The sequence below is a fragment of the Aedes aegypti genome, chromosome 2 (genome assembly GCF_002204515.2).
Source record: "Aedes aegypti strain LVP_AGWG chromosome 2, AaegL5.0 Primary Assembly, whole genome shotgun sequence".
Lineage (NCBI taxonomy): Eukaryota > Metazoa > Arthropoda > Insecta > Diptera > Culicidae > Aedes > Aedes aegypti.
This window is the reverse complement of record NC_035108.1, coordinates 172,389,283-172,408,931: the sequence shown is the minus strand read 5'-3', so window position 1 is coordinate 172,408,931 and position 19,649 is coordinate 172,389,283. Positions and strand designations below refer to the sequence as shown.

Sequence of the window (19,649 nt, the reverse complement as noted above, 5' to 3'; positions counted from 1 at the left end):
CTAAACATCTTTGCTGAAAACACCATCTTGCTAAAATATCATTATCTAAAGATATTCGCGATCAAAATACAGCATGATCACTAGTGCCATATGATGGTAGAATTTCAAGTTGGGTGGCATATTACATGTTAGACCTTGACCTATTTAACACTTTTGTCGAAGACGTCAACTTTATAGGTAACCTGGATCCTGAGATATCTGTGTTCGCAAAATATCATGCTCACTAGCGCCATCTATTGAAAGAATTCCGAATCAAGAAGATCATCACATGGTAGCCCTTGAACTACTGAACAACTTTGCTGAAAACACTACTGAACACTTTCTAAAAAATTGGGATCCTGAGATATTCGTGATTAAAATATTGCACGCTCACTAGCGCCATCTTGTTGCAGTTTTTCTTGATAGGTAGCTTATCATATGTTAGTCCTTGACCTAATAAACAACTTCGTCGAAGACATCATCTTTCTAGGTAATCAGGATCTTGAGATATCGGTGTTTGAAAAATTAAATGCTCACTAGCACCATCTGATGGTAGAATTTCGAAACAAGCAGCCTATCACGTGTTAGCGCTTGACCTACTGAACAACTTTGCCGAAGACACCATCTTGCTAAAAATCTAGATCCTGAGATATTTGTGTACGAGATGTTGCATTGCGAAATGTCCACTACATCGGTTCCCCCGGGGCACAATCAGATGGCCACAGGAAGATGAGGATGTTTCCAAAGTGTTCTCTGTCCACTGACCAATTGGTACCGTTGGACTGAAGAAATTTGTCGAAGACATCCATATTCTATCTTGCCTAGCTTTGGATGTACAATCAAAATTGCTCCGCGTGTACTCAGTACACGATGCGACCGCTGGTGTAACTTTTTTTTTGAGCAACTGACGGAAGGTTAAAAGAAAAGGTAATTGATTCGAATGATGGCAGGTATATAGCGTTGCATGATGACATTGCCTTAATTAATACTTCATTGTCCTTAAATTTGCATGCATTTATGGCATTATAAAACCTATAGCTAATGCTTTCAATGTTTATACTCAGCAAAATTCTAACAAACAAACTTGAATCTGGAGATTTCTTGACCCCTGCTTGCAGAAAAGATTTGCAGGGACCTTTTTGTGCATGCTTACGGCGATCCTATTATGGAGAAACTGGGCCCATAATTTCAAAATTTTTGAACTTCCTTCTTTTTATTTTTTTAGAAAGTTTTGATACTAATTCTCACTACCCTTGTTTGAAGAACGATACTCAAATGGTGCGTTTGAAGCATTGAATTCCAGCAGCTCTTATGGCATCAAGGAATAGTGCACCAAAAATTCAATACATAGATCAGCATTACAGCAGCATCGTCAGTGAGAGTATTTTTCCTTATTTTGTTTCGGTTAACTTTAAGTGAGCACTTTTTAGAAAACTAATACGCCATGCACTAAGTATGCATACTCAAAAAATTTAAATCAGCATACTTCGGACTATCGTTATTCGGGCTAATGATCAGACATCAATGACAGGGACAATGAAAAATACACCTTCGGTTGCTTTGGATGCAGTTCTTAATAGATTGCCATTGCATCAATTCATTGAACTGCAAGATGCAAAAAACGCATTTTATCTGTTACAATAAAATACTATATGTTGATTTGATTGGCTACATGAAGATTATCAAGGAATTCATTTTGTAATACCAATACCAGATTGGGTGACGACAACGAAGACTAACCATGATGTTCCCTTCAAATTTTCGAATGGTTGCCGTAATCACTAAAAAATAAAGATCGGCAGAAAAATCTAAAGATCGCGCCGTGACGTTTTTTGAGTGAACAGCGCAACAAAAAAAAAAACATGAATCGTTGGCGATGTGAAAGCAAAACCGCCGCGGCGGTGCACACCTCTAACTAATGAGCAGCTCTCAAAGAGGGGAATCCCAGAAAATGGCATCTTTATCACATTAAAAGGCACAAGAAACGCGAGCGCAATCATTGAGCTACGTATCACTGTAGTGTATAAATTCGTATCAGTCAATTAGAATGAAAATAATAATTTTACTACTATTTGTTATCTGTTGCATGCTTGCTACACATTTTTGCTCCCCAATTATTGAAGAAGATGATTGTACTAAGTAATCTGCACAAGTGTTATGGTTATTAACCTAATAGATATGAATTTCATTCTAGTTTCCTCGTTTGCATCACCATGCTTACAGCCGCCAACAAATTTCAAGAAACGATATTTTGTACATAACAACATACACGTTACGTTCTTGGAAGCATGGAGACAGTGTCAAGCCATTGGTCTTCGCTTAGCTACCATTACATCTGAGGAGGATAGTAAACTCATGCAGGAAACCATTGCAAATTCAACTAACACGAAAGGTCCTTGGTATATCGGTGGCACCGACTTAGGGAATGAAGGACACTTTGTTTGGATATCTACCAATAAGCCTGTCGGACACATGACAGGATACTTCAACTATTCACCCGGACAACCAGACAATGCTGGAGGAAGCGAAAACTGTCTCGAGATCGGTCGGTGGGGTGGTGTAGTCTGGAATGATGAGCCATGCGATGCAAAGCTACGCTACATTTGTGAATCTGTCACTCCAAACTGGTCGTAAAAAACAATGAACATAATAAATCATTTGTTTGTTTATTAGTTGAACCTTTCACAAACGAAATACAATCGTTTAGTGCAAACCGAATCATTCCATTGCTTAGTATCCGCGCGAAGTTCTACGCAGTGCTCAGTGTCACCATCAATTTGTATGATTTGTGCTAACGTAAGAACAACACGACATTCACGAAACGCGACGCGTGATAAGACATAACACTTATACCTAGTTCTTACTAACGTCAAGAAAGCTTAAAAATTACCTCTCTACCGACCGATCTAGAATGCCCGCCTGGTGTCTCGCATCGCGTTTCGTGATAACACAAATAACCGCTGTATTTGGTCCAGGCCTACAAACCCGGAGGTCCACTTTTTGTAGGTGATCTGTTTATTGGTTTTGTCTCAGCGGAAGATTCAAAAAATGTTTTCAGAAGATTTACCCATCACAAACCCATGTGATATTGATATTTATTTTATGATATTTGGGGCCTTCCTTAGCCAAGTGGTTAGAGTTCGCGGCTACAAAGCAAAGCCATGCTGAAAGTGTCTTTTCGTAATGGAAATTTCCTTGACTTTCCTGGGCATAGAGTATGATCGTACCTGCCACACGATATACGAATGCAAAAATGGCAGCTTTGGCATAGAAAGCTCTCAGTTAATAGCTGTGGAAGTGCTCATAAGAACACTAAGCTGAAAAGCAGTGGAGACGTTAATACCAAGAAGAAGAAGATGCTATTGTTCCGAACAAGTTTTGAATTGGCTCTGAAAATATGCTATGGAGTGGCCATAGCCACCAGTGATTCTTAAAATGCTTCAAAAACCTCCGAAACATCCAAAATTTTGAAGTATGATTCCGGATCTTTCTAAATTGGCCACATCCCCCGTGGTACCACAAACTTACTATAGAGTGGCCATAGCTGCCAGTGGCTCTGAGAATGCTTCCGAAAGCATCATTTTAATAATCTCGATACTCATATTGATTTCGTTCCGGGCATGAGCGTGATTGGCCGTTTCCCTCGGGGCACTTTGACAACGGGATGTTAAGGTGAATATGAATCGAAGCCAAACTTTAAATTTTCAAGAGCACGGATCTGGAGAACCAAACATCCGTTTAAGCTGAAAACCTAATCGATTGGTCACTAGCTGGTGGTGACCAATCGATTATGTTTTTAGCTCAAACGGGTGTTTGGTTCTCCAGATCCGTGCTCTTGAAAGTTTGAAATATGGCTTCGGTTCATCTTCACATTAAGCCACGTTGCGAGTAACGTATACGCCTCCCATTCACCCCTGGCATCTGACCAAACACTTATTCACCCACACATGCTTCCTTAACTTCAATAAAACTTTAACCAGTCATCTCAAAAAATACTAAAAAATCGCGCTTTTTACAAACTAGAGAAATTGTTAATCAACCCGACCCGACGACAAACTCACGAGTCACGGCAGAAAACTGCTTCCTTCCCGTCATGAAAGAAAACCAAGAACAACCGTCAACGAAATTACGTTTCGATTACAATTCTTTAAATAATATCCTCTTCCGAACACCTCGCGGCGCACTAGCATTCGGAAAACATTTCATGTAAACTACCGTTGCCTTGCCAGTTTTGCATAAATGCCAACGGTGATGTGTAAAGTAAAAGGAAACAGAAACCACAACACAGAACAATAATCAAATTCGGTACTTGATATTCGAGCAGCAACATATCAAACAATTTCTAACAAGTGTCTAGTGTCTAACGAGAAATCACTCGAGAATGAGTGATTCAGAAATGCACGGTAAAATAATGGCATAATGACTCACTAGAACGCCTTTTCTTGAATTATACAGTCGAATCTATGACATTTGGTCGAAAGACATTTGGTCGAATGACATTTAGTCGAATGACGTTTGGTCGAAAGTACATTTGGTCGAACGGACATTTCGTCGAATGGACATTTGGTCGAGAATGTTTATTTGCAACAGAAAGCATATGACATTTGGTCGAACCGACATTTCGTGGAAAGGATAGTGGTCGAATCTAAATAGTATGAAAACAAAGTTTTACGTTCAGTCTGACTATTATCGAGAGTAGCATTTTGTCACTAACACAAGAGTGATTGAATAATTGAAAGATACACAGCCATTTTACCAACAATGCATTGCAATGTATGCACGACTACTAAAGCTGACCTTAAAAGGAAGCAACTTTTGTCGCCTCAGTCAACTCGTCTTCCCTTTCCCGATACATAGAATTAGCATAATTTTCATTTTTAACGTTTGAGGTTATGGCTTTCAGTCTTAAATAAAACTCAAAAACGGATTTTTGCTTACATCCGACGTTTCGGACACATGTATTGTGCCTTTTTCAAGGATTAGCTAGGCACAATACATGTGTCGGAAACGTCGGATGTAAGCAAAAATCCGTTTTTGAGTTTTATTTAAGACTGAAAGCCATAACCTCAAACATCAACATAACAGTCGTACCTCCAAGAAAGTTCATTTTTAACATTTCAAAGCTTCTACTGCAAACTCTGTTATTCACCCAAGGTCATCAACACTGCCAGCAAAGCCATATATTTGATTGAGGAATGTTATTAAGCTGCAAGTCACAATAAGCCAATTGGCCATAAGTAGAGTAACCGACACCTGACATTCACTTCGTCATAAAGGTTTTCCTTAACATTCCAGTCGTCGCGCGGTTTGCCACCGTCAGAACCACCACGCTGCTGTTGGGAACGGAAAGCTAGGTTTTTTTCAACAGTGTTGTATTTAATTCAACAGCGTGACAACTGAAGTGTTAAAGCAATTTTTTCCTGATTTCCGCATTCAAAAATCTTACCCACGTTCGTAAGCTGTAAGACACAAAATTCAAAGAAAGATCCCACCACACTCTCCGAATGCTTGCATCAGATGAAGATCAGCAGTTCATTACGAACAACGATGATATTTCAAAAGAATAATAAATAACAAACTCATTATGTTCACATCGTTGAGTAATAAAATAACTTGTGGAGCAGTTTTTCAAAAAATGATGATATTTTCAATGAATTATAAATTCACTAAAGCTAAATATTACAGTCAATGTACAAAAAAAAACTACAGTTAACTCTCCCTTACTCGATATTGAAGGGACCATCGAGTTAGGGAGGTATCGAGATACAAAACACATATTTTTCAAATATTAAACTTTTTATTATTTTGACAAAATACATTCAAAAAAGTTATTTTAACGTGAAAAACATTAAAATTTTTCCATATTTACCTATGTGACACTTTTTTACCGATCTGCAAAAATTAAAAATTTTAGCACCTAGATATTGGCAGTAAACCTTAATTTTACTAGCAATTTAATCATAATAATCAAATTCATGAAATTTATTAACATTTGGAGGTCATTTGGAACTTTTCATGAAAATATCGAGTTAGAGAGGTATCGACTTACAGAGGTATCAAAGCATGCTAGATTGAAGGGACCGCGCATTCCATCGAGTTAGGGGAAAAATCGAGATACAGAATATCGAGTAAGGGAGAGATGACTGTACTTCTAAAAGGTTCATTTGAACAATCATCCAAATCCTAGATTTTGGCATAACTTCAAATATTATAAATAAAAAGATGTATGAAATTTAAAAATTAGACTACCTAAAATGTCCCATTTTTATTCAACAAAGTTAAAAATTCAGATTATTAAAAAGATTACGTTATCTTACAAACTTTAAAAACTTAGAAAATAATGATCAATTTTACCAAATTATCTTTCAATAAAACATTTAAAAATAAGCTTTCAACCGAATTTCCATTCAACTACCAATATAAATGTTCCAAAGCAATTCGACAAAATGTCCATTCGACCAAATGTCCTTTCGACCAAATGTACTTTCGACCAAATGTCATTCGACAACACGTCATTCGCCCAAATGTCATTCGACGAAATGTCCTAAAGCCTATACAGTCAAATATCCTATTAGAAGCTGCCACCCACCACTAAGGGTATGCGATATGAGTATTTTTAATGGCGATACGAAACGAAACGATATGCGGAATTTTCCAAACTGTTCGTAGCGAAACGAAACGAATAGTTGAAATATTCCGTAAGAATCGATACGAAATTCAAACCCTCACGAAGTATTTCGAAACGAAACGCTTTTTTTCTGAATATTCCGCGAATTTTTTTTGTGAGGCGATAGTTTTGGTATAAAAACACGTAGCGTTATCAGGAAAGGAGGTTCTTTTTATAACCCATCGGGCTTTGCATTTGCGAAAAAGTTACATGTCTTCTTAGTGAGAATCGCACTCACGACTCCCTGCTTATTAGATAGGGCGCGTTACCCCTACACCACGAGAGGACCCATGGACGCAGATGTTAACCTGAATTCGGTTTCAGCTCAATAATCACGTGGTTCTCTTTCGCAAAGTGCATCTCTTTCGGAATAATTAGATGCGCATCCATGAGTCTTCTCGTGGTGTAGAGGTAACGCGCTCTATCCAGAGAACAGGGGGTCATGGGTTCGATTCTCACCGAGAAGACGTGTAACTTTTTTGGAAACTTCACATCAATTTGTTTATTTAATCCAATTGCAAAATATGTGTCATGTTTAGTTTTTCATTAGTGTCAAACTTCCACTTGGCTGGTTAGCAGTAAACCACAAATCATATTTAACTAAATACAAGTATGAAATAATGGTTTTCGATTTTAAGCATATTGGATATATGTACTTATGCTTTGTGCGTTGAGCAGGGCCGGATTTACTTATGTAAGGGCCCGAAGGCCACAGTCTTGGGGTGGCCTGTTTCTCAGATTTTTTTTAAATAGGTACTATGTGACTTAAAAATAATATGCCTTATTATTAATTCTGGGTAAGAGTCAGTTTCAAACTGCTTTAAAATCCTTATACATATAACTTGTTTTCAGAAAACTTTTAGCGACGAGATACTATTGAATAATACAATTTTGAATTAAGAAGCAAACCGTGTAATAAATTAAAAAAAAACTTATTTTATAAATTTGTGCGCTGAAATCATATGTTCTGCGGGTTAAATTCATTGATTGGCTTTTTGGAAAGAATAAGAACGGAGGAATTAACGAAATAATTGCTGATGTATTAAATTACATTAATATTTGAGCAATCTATACTTGATAAATCAATCGAGATAAATTTTGAAGAACTGCAGAAGTAATGAATTCCAAGAGATATGGTGGAGGAATTTAACAAGGATTCCCTAGTCGAGTTTAAATGTGTACGGAGGAAAGAAATTTTTTAGAGTAATCCATGTGGAAATAAGTAGAGGTATTTTCAGTAATTTTCTTGAGCAAATATTGGATAAATGAGCGTATTAAAAAATCTGTGAAGCAATTTCGGGACGATTTCGGCGAGAATTGAGTTTTGAGATTATGTCATTTCAAGATTCTTTGTTTAAAACTGACTTCAAAATCAAATTATCAAAAAATTTTAACCTTAAATGTATTTTGAAAATTATGAAAATAGTTCTAAACCTTGGCAACATTTGAGCATTGAGGAACTTCAAATTAGAGAGAACAGTTCATCCATGTTCGTTCAGACTATCCGTCTTGCAACGAGCGAAATTTTATGTTCACCTTTTTTATTGATTTCTCGCAAAAAAAATACTGTTGTGCTTTTCTATTTCCAAATACTCTAGATAACCCAAAAAATTTTGATCTTAATCCGGAATCCTCATTTAATTCAAAATAATAAATGCATGACTTTTTTGATTATAAATTGTGATTTTTCCTAAAAAAAAATCATCAAAATCAACTGAAACTATAGAATTTTGAAACTTTGATTTCGGTACCCAGTTTTGTTAAGATTAATTTAATGCCTTGTAGAATTTTGCATCTCATACCAATATTAACCATAGGAAAAAATTGATTTTTTGTTTAATTGGGAACCGCGTAAATTTTGCAACGCAATAAGTCAGGGAGGCGTAAATAAACCAAGCTTGTTTTTTTTATACAAAATAATGTACGTATCTTCCTCGTTTAAGCCTGATGCGCTGCTGATTAGTAATTTCTCGGCCTTTCTAGATGCATGGAAAAATTCTGCAAGGAATCAAAGGCATACCTCAAAATTTCAAGAGCACATATCTAAAGAAACAGACAGTGGTTTATCGTACAATGCTGTTATCGATTTACACCATGGATTTGGTTAGGCGTGAATATATCATAGATCGCACTACAAACCATAGGTGACTCCCAGATCCTTATCCCACTATCCTTTCCAAGACAGCTGTGAAGATGCTGAAGATTTTTCGGTCTTAAGTAACAATGGTTGTCTAACTAATAATGCTTCCCTTCACCGATGGCCGTAAGGACGTGGCCGGTGCCGTTATTGACTTCAACATTTGGGCTCTCGATTTGTGCACTTTGAGAATGGTTAGCTAATCCCAAGCCCCATTCATTTAATATCTGTGCAACTTCGATTGTTCTGGTCAATCACGGAGTAGCAACTACACAGCAAAAAATATGTTGTAAATTTTAGTTTATTTTCATGCACATATTTGGAGCATCAAAATAAACTGAAATGTCAACGACAAATCGCTTATTTTTCAATCGTATGCACTTTAAATTTACACGATCATGTAACATTAAAGCATCTTTAGTTGAAAATTAAACGTGATGATGTAATAATAGATGAATTTGATTAACTTTTACTATACTCTTCTGTTTACGCTACATTGAAATTTAAATATTTTTATTTGTGTACGAATTGTACGGTCATCTGTACTCATGCTCATGCTCAACATTAAGGACTCTTGACCCACGATAATATTGCTAAAAGGTTATTTTACATTGCTGTAGGCGATATACTACAAAGGAAGAAGCGTGTGTTATGCCGTTTTTGTTCGAAACAAAACTTGAAATTTCGTATTATTCCGTTTGTTTTTAATTTTCCGCGGACATATTTTCACAATTTGGCGGAACGAAACGAAATCGTAAAATAAAAATTCCGCCTGTATGAGTTTCGTGGAATTGCGCGGAATTTCGTTTCGAATCGTGTTTGACGGAATCATTCGGTATTTCGCATACCCTTACCCACTACGTCCACCGCAACTTCTCAGCAGTCGTTCTAGTAATTCAGGTGTAAGGGGTCGTCCATTACTTACGTAAGGGTTTATTGGGGGGAGGGGGGTTTCAGGTTTCTTATGCGCCATACAATTTATTTTTTAATCTCTTAAAAGAAATCTTACTATGGGGGGAGGGGTGTCGAAAAACTCCGAAAATTGTCTTACGTAATTAGTGGATCGCCCCTAATTCGGTTGGAAATAAGTTGGGTCTATATTTAGAGGCACGAATGCCTGTTACACTGCCCTACTTCAATGAGATTTATTCCATTCGAAAAGCCAAGAAGCATATGTGACCGTGTGGATGAAATTGTATTTTTTTCTGCAAGTCAGATATCCCAATAGCATTCTCGAGTGTAATGTTAAACATTAAATCCGAAAGTGTAGCTCCTAATTAGTTTCGCATGAAAACCATGTTCAGACATTATCTGTCACAGTTCTTTTCTTTTCACTGACTAGTACGCTGTTTTGAAATCGGTAAACCGTTTAGACGTCAACAGAGCAATTAATATGGGCATGACATGGGTGACAAAGTCTCTTGATATATACTGCTTCGCGTTAGAAAATGGGTTAACCAACGTACGAAGTTCGATTTTTGACCAACTTCGCCGTGTCGCAACTCGATTCTCAATAGTGCGCATAATGCACACGGTGAGGGGCATAGATGCGCACTGTAACGAAGTGACTCGCAACGCGGCGAAGTTGGTCAAAAATCGAACTTCGCACGTTGATTCATCCATTTGAGTCGCAAAGCAGTATACTATGACCCAACGCCGACCAAAAATAATGAAGTTTAATTATTCGATCTTGATATAACACAGTTCTTGTTATTTTTACCTATGTGCTACAAAAAAAATTTCTTCGTGCAACAATTAGCGGAAGAAAAACGTAATCTTGCTTGTGAAATGCTACACTGATTCGATTCACCGACATCAGTTCGCAAGTAGAAGATGAACGCTTCATTGGCTTTTTGCACCGCTCTTATCGGACTTTTGATTCTTAACGACGCCAACATTTGGTGCTTCCAGTGTGGAATAAGGCAATACAAAACTCGTTCTCTAATCACCAATGCGTACAACGTCCAGCCTGGAGATTACCCGTGGCATACGGCTATCTACCAGGTAGTTCCCATTCGTCAATACATCTGTGGTGGTACTTTAGTAGGACAAAGTGTCATCATTACTTCGGCACATTGCGTTACAGTACAAGGACAAAGCGAAGCTCGAGACATCGATGAACTTGTGATAAAAGTTGGAAAACATTTGCTGAATGTCAAATCAGAATTTGAACTCGAGAGAGAATTGAGTTCAATAATAGTTCATAGTGAATTTAGCTCTGATAAACATGACAATGATATTGCATTGATGATCACCAAAGAGCCTCTTGAATATGGGAAGTTCGTACAACCAGCATGTCTACCAACATTTTCACTCACTAGAGATAATGCTGTTGGCAATATTGTTGGTTGGGGTTTCACCAACAAAAAGTCAATATCAAATGTTTTGAAAGCGGCAAACGCGCCTATTGTATCCAGAGCTTTATGTGTCAAAAGTAATCCATCGGTATTTTCATCTACTCTCACCAATGAGATGTTCTGTGCTGGCTACCGGAACGGAACCAATGCATGTAATGGCGACAGTGGTGGTGGATTTTTCAGATTTGTTGAAGGAAATTGGTATCTGGTGGGTATCACATCATTTACAGCAGCAAAGCAACAGAATGAAAATCTTTGCAGTTCAACTGACTATACGGCGTTCATTGATGTTGTGAAATATAAAAGATGGATCGAGGAAAATTCTGGTAAGTGTAATTGGTGAGTGTTGTAATTTTATATAGAAAATATTTTTGTAAAGTTACCCGATCAGAAAGGCATAACAAAATTATAACAACCTGAGATATTTTTATCAAAAATTATTTTATAACACAGGTTGATAAAAAGTATACCTCGTTAGATGATAAAATATCAAAAATTATAACAAAAAAAACCTCTACGAGAAACAAAATTATATCAAGCGTTGATATAATTTTATCAAATTTAAAACATATTGAGATATGATACGCCAAATAGAAAAAAGGCAGTCATAACAACTGTTGTTACAAATGAGGTATAAAAACTGCTTTAAAATAACAACATTATATCAAGGATTTTGTTATAAATGAGATAAAATTCTAGGTTCAATATTCTTTCAATTAATACAGATAAAAAATATTTAACTTTCGTTTATGTTTTATTTACCGCTTATATTTTCATATTGAAAATTCGAAGAAATTCGAAAAATATCGTTTCAATACACTAAAATAAAAAAAAGTAGTTCATACAGTCATCCCTCCATGAGTCGATGTTCCATTACTCGATATCGACTCATGGAACCATACTAAAAACATAAAATCATGTTTACTATGATGGTCCCTTCAAACAGCTTTCCAAAGAACAGCTGTTCCATGACTCGATATTTCCATGAGTCGATGGTCCCTTCAATATCGACTCATGGAGGTTTGACTGTATTTCAACCTGAGCATTTGTGATTTGCAGAATAGCAGTTCAGCCGAATTCATTGGTCTTCTTCCTCCTTGGTGCGTTTTGTACCGTAGTACGAAAGCACTGATCTCATTAGCTTCTTCGCTCCTAATGCCACGGCCTTAGCGACTGTCGGACTCGGACAGTCACCTCGATACAACCGATGCTCCATCAACCGATCTACGAAAAAAAAAACAAAACAGTAATAAAAAATAAAAAATAAATAAATAAATAAAGTTTACCTTCACAGTACTTCACTTTATTCGATTCAAGTGGTATTGTCCGCTGAGTTGGGAGATCCAAACGTGTTTTTTTTTTTTCAGTTTTCGGTGGACGACCAAAAGGATTGTGAGACGATCGTCCTGTAATCGAGCGGTTTACAAATCCTTCTGGCCACCCTTCTGGTATACCCTTCTCTCTTTTAAGTATAAAATAATTTATGCACGACCCCATACTCATTAAATTCAAATAAAAAGCAATTTAAACTTGTTAAAATTTTAATATAAAGCAATTCCAAATATATTTCAAAAATATAACTCATTTTGATATAATTTTGATACGACTCAAAACTATTTTCACATCACATTTTAAAAAAATATCTAAATATAACATACTTTGATAAAAATATCAAACCTTGTTATAATTTTGTTAAGTTTTTGATATGCCTTTCTGATCGGGTATTGACCCACTCTCACCCCATCAAGGGCTCCTCACATTGGGTGAGTAAAACTAAAATTCTCGCGGAACATTACTAAAGGACCTATCTAACATTGAGAGGCTCTCTTTGTTTACTTTCTCTTTAATTAATAACTGTGTCACATTAATCTCTTCTGTTGCGTTTTTTGTATGAAACGCTAGTCAAAAAAATTGACTTTCGATCTATAGTGAAAAACTTCCCAAAATCTTTAGTGTTCCACTGTTATAATCGAAAGAGAACGAGAGAGGAGAGAATCTCTCATTTGTACATAGGTCTTTTAGTAATGTTCCGCGAGAATTAGTCTGCATCAGGAACAAGGCAGAATAATCGTCCTCTATTTAAGTTTGCTACTACTTACCAATACCAATGAATCTGATAGAAATTAATATAACATTTTAAAATAGTTTTAGTTCTTCTGAAAGTTTAAAGTTTGAATTACGACAAGTGCTGTAAAAATCGAGTTCTGCAACGAATTACGTACAATTTTTTTTTTGCAAATTCGTAGAAGACCACTTGAGGGTATAAGAAACTATATCGGAATGCATTCAACATTATTTTCCAATTTCTGAAAAATTGTTGTGTTATGATTCATAACGCAACTCAAAACAGTTGCGTAATGAGAAAGCGTTGCGTAATGAATCATTACAGCATTGGTTTCAGTTGCGTAATGACTATTACCGCACTGCACAATATAGTGCAGGAAATTAAGCCGTTTCATGACAGATTGGCGCGATAAAAGCAGCCTATTACAATGTTGTTTCCTCTTAGTTGCATCACTAATTGTACATTTGCCCTAGAATGAAAACAATTATTTCATTTCTTTCTGTTATCTGTTGCTTGCTTGGAACAAATGTGTGCTCCCCAATTTCTGACGAGGATGCTTGCGCGAAGTAATCTGCACAAGTATTATGTTCATTAATCCAATCAATATACATTTAATTTCAGTTTCCTCGTTTGGATCACCATGCTTACATCAGCCAACAATATTTATGAAACAATATTCTGTACATAACAACATACACGTAACGTTTATGGAAGCATGGAGACTGTGTCAAGCCATTGGTCAACGCTTAGCTACTATTACATCTGAGGAGGATAGCCGACTCGTAGAGGAAGCCATTGCGAAATCAACTAACACGAATGGTCCGTGGTATATCGGTGGCACCGATTGGGGAAATGAAGGACACTTTGTTTGGATATCTACCAATACGCCTGTCGGACACGAGACAGGATACATCAACTTTTCCTCCGGACAACCAGACAATTACAGAGAAAATGAACACTGTCTCGAGGTCGGTCGTTGGGGTGGTGTAAAATGGAATGATGTACATTGCCATGCAAGATCACGCTACATTTGTGAAACTGTCAGTCCACACTGGTCGTAAAAATATATTACTCAATAAAAATAATAAATCATTAGTTTGTTTATAACTTCAATCTTTCATACGCCTAATTCATTCGTTTGCAGTGGGAAATAATGTCCTACCGTTTTCAGCATTCAGTTTTTGAAAATGCTGTTTTAAACAACTTTGACGAAAACACAATGTTCAAAACTTCACTACTTCTGTAAGATTTACTTTGTTAAAGAACCTTTTGTCATTTGTCATTTTGGGGTCCGCAGGGTTTATTGCTCCAACAGGAAATTGGGTAGATGGGTGGAAAAACTTTCTTGTAAAAAACCTCAAAGGTAGTCCTATGTCAAAATTTAAGTTTTCAAGGTTGACAAACCCGAAATTAGGAGTCTGAGAAAATTCAGGGCTCAGTTGAGATGATTTTAAAAGAGAATATAATTTTTCATAGTTTTCAAGTTTAATATTCGTTTATAGTGCATTTCAATATATAGGAGAAGTACAAAAAGGAAAGGAAATCAGGTTTCGACGTTATCCGTCGTGACGGCCAGGAAAATATGATGCATCACAGTCGGCGTGGGTTAGGACTATTTTCAGGAGAGAAGTAGCCGAAATCACTTGTCTGCCAGGCCAAATGACCAGGATGGCAACACCGGTGGCTTTGTCTTTTGTCACTATACGAGCAGACCGGGCCAGAATGGCGTTGCTGTCACATCTTGGATTTGTATTCTACCACTCGTTGTACAAGTCGCACACCTGGATGGCAGACCACTTACAATGATGAACATCAATTTCCAACTAGACCGGAATGTAGAAAATGGCTCAGTGGGACTCCTATCGATCACTTTTGCACTGGTATAGCAGAGTGATTCCAAGCAACAGCACCAAAAGTTGGTAAATTTTTTAATTCATTTTTTTTTCTATTGAGCTGAAACTTTGCACAGTTTTCCAGTTCCATCTAAATTGTCATTTTCCGATATCAAATCTTCAAGTTGAGTCACGACTAACTTTTCAAAAGGGTGTATGTGAAAATGGTTCAAAAATATTCAAAAAGCTGCACAGCAAAAACGGTTCGTTCGATTGTTAGACAACTAAAGAAACAAAGTTAGACAACTAAATAAAGATTCAAAAAAAAAATACACACAGTAAAAAAAAATTTTTTTTTGCATTAAAAAACATAATTTTTGACACAAAAACTCAAATATCTCAAAACACTATCGGAATACCAACGTAATTTTTTGAGGGAAAACGGTCCATTATATTAGCCATCTACCATGAAAATTTGGTGATGGTAAACCAATAAACAAAAAAGTTATGACATTTCAAACATGTCACAATTTTCACATTTAGTAGAAAAAAAAAATTTTTCGGTGTAAATTAATACGGGAACCGCAGTTTGTTGCTGATTTTATTGTTAAGGGCCTTGCGTGAATAAAACAAGTCGTTTTCATGTATTCATTAGTATTATGTATATTATATGTATAAATATTATGTATATGTATAAATATTATATGTATATGTATATATGTATAAATTAAAATGAATTAACAGATTACACGAAAATAAAAAAATTTTTTACCAGGATATTTTTTTTAAAGTATGATCGATGAGTTTCTAAATGTTATATATAAACTTTAAAAGTTTTGGATTTGGGTATGCGTTATGAGATCATGAAAACATTTTATTAATACTTATTTATTTATTTATTGTTATTCAATTTTTTTACAATATCGAACACTTTTGCATCATTATCAGTACAGTTCGAGTATAGTTTTGCTTTAATTTTATTTTCTGACAATGGAATGAAACAGTGAAATTTTTGGGTTCCTTGGATCGTTTTCGCGTTATTATATTGCTCGCTGAGCTCTGATGCCGTTAATTCGTACTCTTCAGTAGTAGTAAAACAAAATGATAATTTTGTTAAATCTTCTTCTTTTCTGCGATTCGCCCAATCAAATAGTTCTTTTGCAGTTTTAATTGGATGCTCACGTTCTTTGGCTAAACTTGCTCTTGTGGCCATGCGCTTTATGGTTCCTCCAATAGCATCACAAGGACCTTTGCCATGTGACGTATCAAAGAAATGCCATTCTGCATCAATTCCGTACTTTGATTTAAATTTACATAGGCTCGAAAAATTCTTACGGTTTTTGTACTGCGATGCTGCTCCATCAGACATGAAATACACCGTGTCCAGTATGTTCTCATACAAATTCAAGATAACATTACTTTGCGCTTGTCTAACTGACATCATTGGTGATAATATTTTTTGAAAGAGGTTATAATACTGATTCACTACAGGAAATATTTTGGAAATATTTCCATTATAAACTTATTTTATCAACTTAAGAATTTACGAAAAATATTTCCAGCGGCACGCTCATAGGCAGAGCCCAATTTCAATCTGCAGTTATCGCACATATATTTATCAAATTTTATCAATATTTATCTATTCAAAACGCAATATGATTAACTTAAAATTTCTGAAACTTTTTTGTGAATGCTCTGATTTTCACTTTGTAAACCAGACCAATATGAACAAAAATTCATTTTAAGTGCAAAACACGACTTCAATGGACATTTTATCACTTATCATAGCAATTATTTTTTTCTTATTCATAAAACAAGCTATTCTACGTTAGTATAATACTACCAGACTACAATGAAATACTACAACATTGGATTATCCTACATTCAGTAAAGTTATACCAAAGAAAAGAAAAAGTGTATGAGAATATATTGGACACGGTGTATATCTTTCTGATTTCTTTATCCTTATCAACGCGTAAAAAGTTAACCATTTTGGCAATGAACAAATTTACAGATACTGAGTCGTGTCTTAAATCTTCGGAAATTACAATAAAACTAAAATGTTCAATTTGCGTACTTCCATTGAAATAAATAACGAATGGATGAATTGTAGCTTGTTGTACGTTCCAGTGATGGGACTGCACTTCATCTTGCAATATAAAGCTATAGTTTTCAGAAAAATCACAAATGACTAAAAATTCATTATCTTGTAATGTATTTTTCGTATTTTTTAAAAAGCGGGATTGCTCTGTTTTAATAAAGTCGTGAGGAATTAAACTTTCTAATTTCAAGCAAAAAAATGACACAAACTCATCTACAGGTTTTACAATAGTTTCTAGGTCACACCTATCCGTGGTCACCCATTGCTCAAATGATAACTGATCAATATAATTTTTTTCAAACTCAGCGAATAAAGTATTTTCCAATGATGAAGAATCTGGACAATCCGAACAAGATCGTAGATAGCAATTTGATGTTGTATTTTCACACAAAAGACTACCAGTTAACATTTTAATATCCTTTGATAAATTGATTCTTTTCAAACTTGTCTTTTTTTAATATTTTCGTGTGTTGTGCACACACAAACATTATGTGTTCCTGAATTGGATAGAAGCTTGCATTGCCTTGGACGAAGGCTTGCAAATGAGGAAAAACCTACCTTAATATTTTCGTTAATTTCCTTGAAGCGTGTATACGCTTCTTTCAAAGTAGTCATCATTAATCGTTTTTGGATTGCTTGACGCTTTCCATCTTTTTTTTACAGATACATAATCTTTTTGGCCAGGCATAGCTCTACTTACTTCATCGTCTTCAAAATATTGAATTTTTTTCTTTTGTCTCATCTGTTAATGAAGTACTCGACCTAGCATTTTTGGTTGCAAGACAGTTATTTTTGAATTGTTTTGCCTCTTTTGCTGTATTTCTATTGGTTTTGAACTCATCAATGGCGTCTTGAATAGACCACGAGCTTGGCAGCATCGACAAAATCAATAATTTTTCTTTCCTTGTCGTGGCTAGATTCGAGAACCTTTCCTTCATATTCATAATTACCTCATCGTAGTCTGTATTTTCCACATCCTCAGGTCCTAATTTGAAGAGGTTTCTTCGCACAGCTTCGTTGATTTCACGGTATTTTTTCTCGGGATAATTGACGTAACCCATCTTCGTCCATTTAATCGGAGTCACTTTTATTCCAGCTATCCCTTCGTTGAAGCGTTCGATGTTGACCTTCTGGATGCACTCATCTTCTGATTGATTTGTTGAAACAGATGTCGCTGATGGTACCGTGGCAAGACTATCTGCACTTGGTACTTCTGGTAACTCCTCAGTTGTTGTCGGTGCATCTAGTAATTCCTCAGTTGTTGTTGTTTTCGAACTTCCTGCAACCTGATCCACCGATGATGTACAGATTGCCCGCTTGTCAACGTTTAAACGGCAGGACGTACAAATGCGTAAATTTGTATTCAATGTAGACATTGGAGCATAACCAGCCGCTTTCAGTTTATCTATGGTGCTTTCGGTGAGATTTCGTAGCTCTTTCGAACACTTTTTTTCTGCAAACGGCCTGCAACAGTTGAGAAAGCGACTACTCATGTTGCTCGTTAGATTTCAATAAACAAAATCACTTTTAAGTTTTTACTGACTAGTTTGGTGTCGTTTGCTTGACTGAAGAAAAATTTTACAATTAAATCATTTACAACCAAATATACTACTTTTAGCTTTTTCGTGAGTATGTTCATGGTATGTACCTATCATGTTTTTGATGTTGTTGAAGTTACTCGCTTTCTCCCAAATATGATTAACAAAGTCTATTCTCTACCAAGGCGGGTCTATACCCAGGTGTAATCAGATTTTAACTTTGTGGAGAAAACCGACCTGCTTTACGTATACTAGATCATCTGGGTATAGACCCGCCTTGTTCTCTACGATGTAAACTTTTTGCAGGTAAACTAGTCGTATACCTGTATAGAAAACTTTTTTTGTAGCTTTTGTCTTCAATATTAGATTTCTTATAGGTTTCTTTTATCAAAAGGTTTCAACACTATTGAGAGAATTTTTCTTCAGTTACGTACATTAAAAATATGACACTATCAAGACTTTAGATCACAACACTGGATCGCGTCTAACTTTCTAATAGATGCTATAATAGTTATGAATAATTAAATAAAATATCATGAAAACAACTTGTTAACCTCATGTGGTACCCTTAACAAAAAAATCAGCAACAAACTGCGGTCCTAAAAAAAAAATAACAATGAAAAAAAAAAAATAACTCATAACTCAAAATCATAACTTTTTTGTTTATTGGCTTACTATCACCAAATTTTTATGGTAGATAGCTAATATAATGGACCGTTTTCCCTCAAAAAATTACGTTGGTATTCCGATAGGGTTTTGAGATATTTGAGTTTTTGTGACAAAAATGATGTTTTTTAATGCAAAAAAAAATTTTTTTTACTGTGTGTATTTTTTTTTTGGAATCTTTATTTAGTTGTCTAACTTTGTTTCTTTAGTTGTCTAACAATCGAACGAACCGTTTTTGCTGTGCAGCTTTTTGAATATTTTTGAACCATTTTCACATACACCCTTTTGAAAAGTTAGTCGTGACTCA

At 35.7% G+C, this 19,649-nt stretch overlaps 1 protein-coding gene and 1 long non-coding RNA gene across 2 annotated transcripts; both read left to right on the top strand.

The window, feature by feature from the left end:
- Window positions 1–1,708: 1,708 nt before the first annotated feature.
- On the top strand, window positions 1,709–2,662 carry LOC23687685. Its single transcript, XR_002500164.1, has 2 exons — window positions 1,709–2,111; window positions 2,174–2,662. It is a non-coding gene; the product is annotated as an uncharacterized LOC23687685 (long non-coding RNA).
- Window positions 2,663–10,364: 7,702 nt separating this feature from the next.
- On the top strand, window positions 10,365–14,318 carry LOC5575060 (chymotrypsinogen B). The gene is made up of 2 exons (XM_021843161.1): window positions 10,365–11,466; window positions 13,827–14,318. The coding sequence occupies exons 1-2, from the start codon at window positions 10,617–10,619 to the stop codon at window positions 14,264–14,266; spliced, it is 1,290 nt and encodes a 429-aa protein (XP_021698853.1). The 5' UTR covers window positions 10,365–10,616; the 3' UTR covers window positions 14,267–14,318.
- Window positions 14,319–19,649: the final 5,331 nt, after the last annotated feature.

Excerpts from the sequence above, each read along its gene's own strand:
- LOC5575060 (XM_021843161.1), top strand. The coding sequence starts at position 10,617 with ATGAACGCTTCATTGGCTTTTTGCACCGCTCTTATCGGACTTTTGATT. Across the intron at positions 11,467-13,826 it reads ATGGATCGAGGAAAATTCTG|TTTCCTCGTTTGGATCACCA; the intron begins GTAAGTGTAATT and ends ATTTAATTTCAG.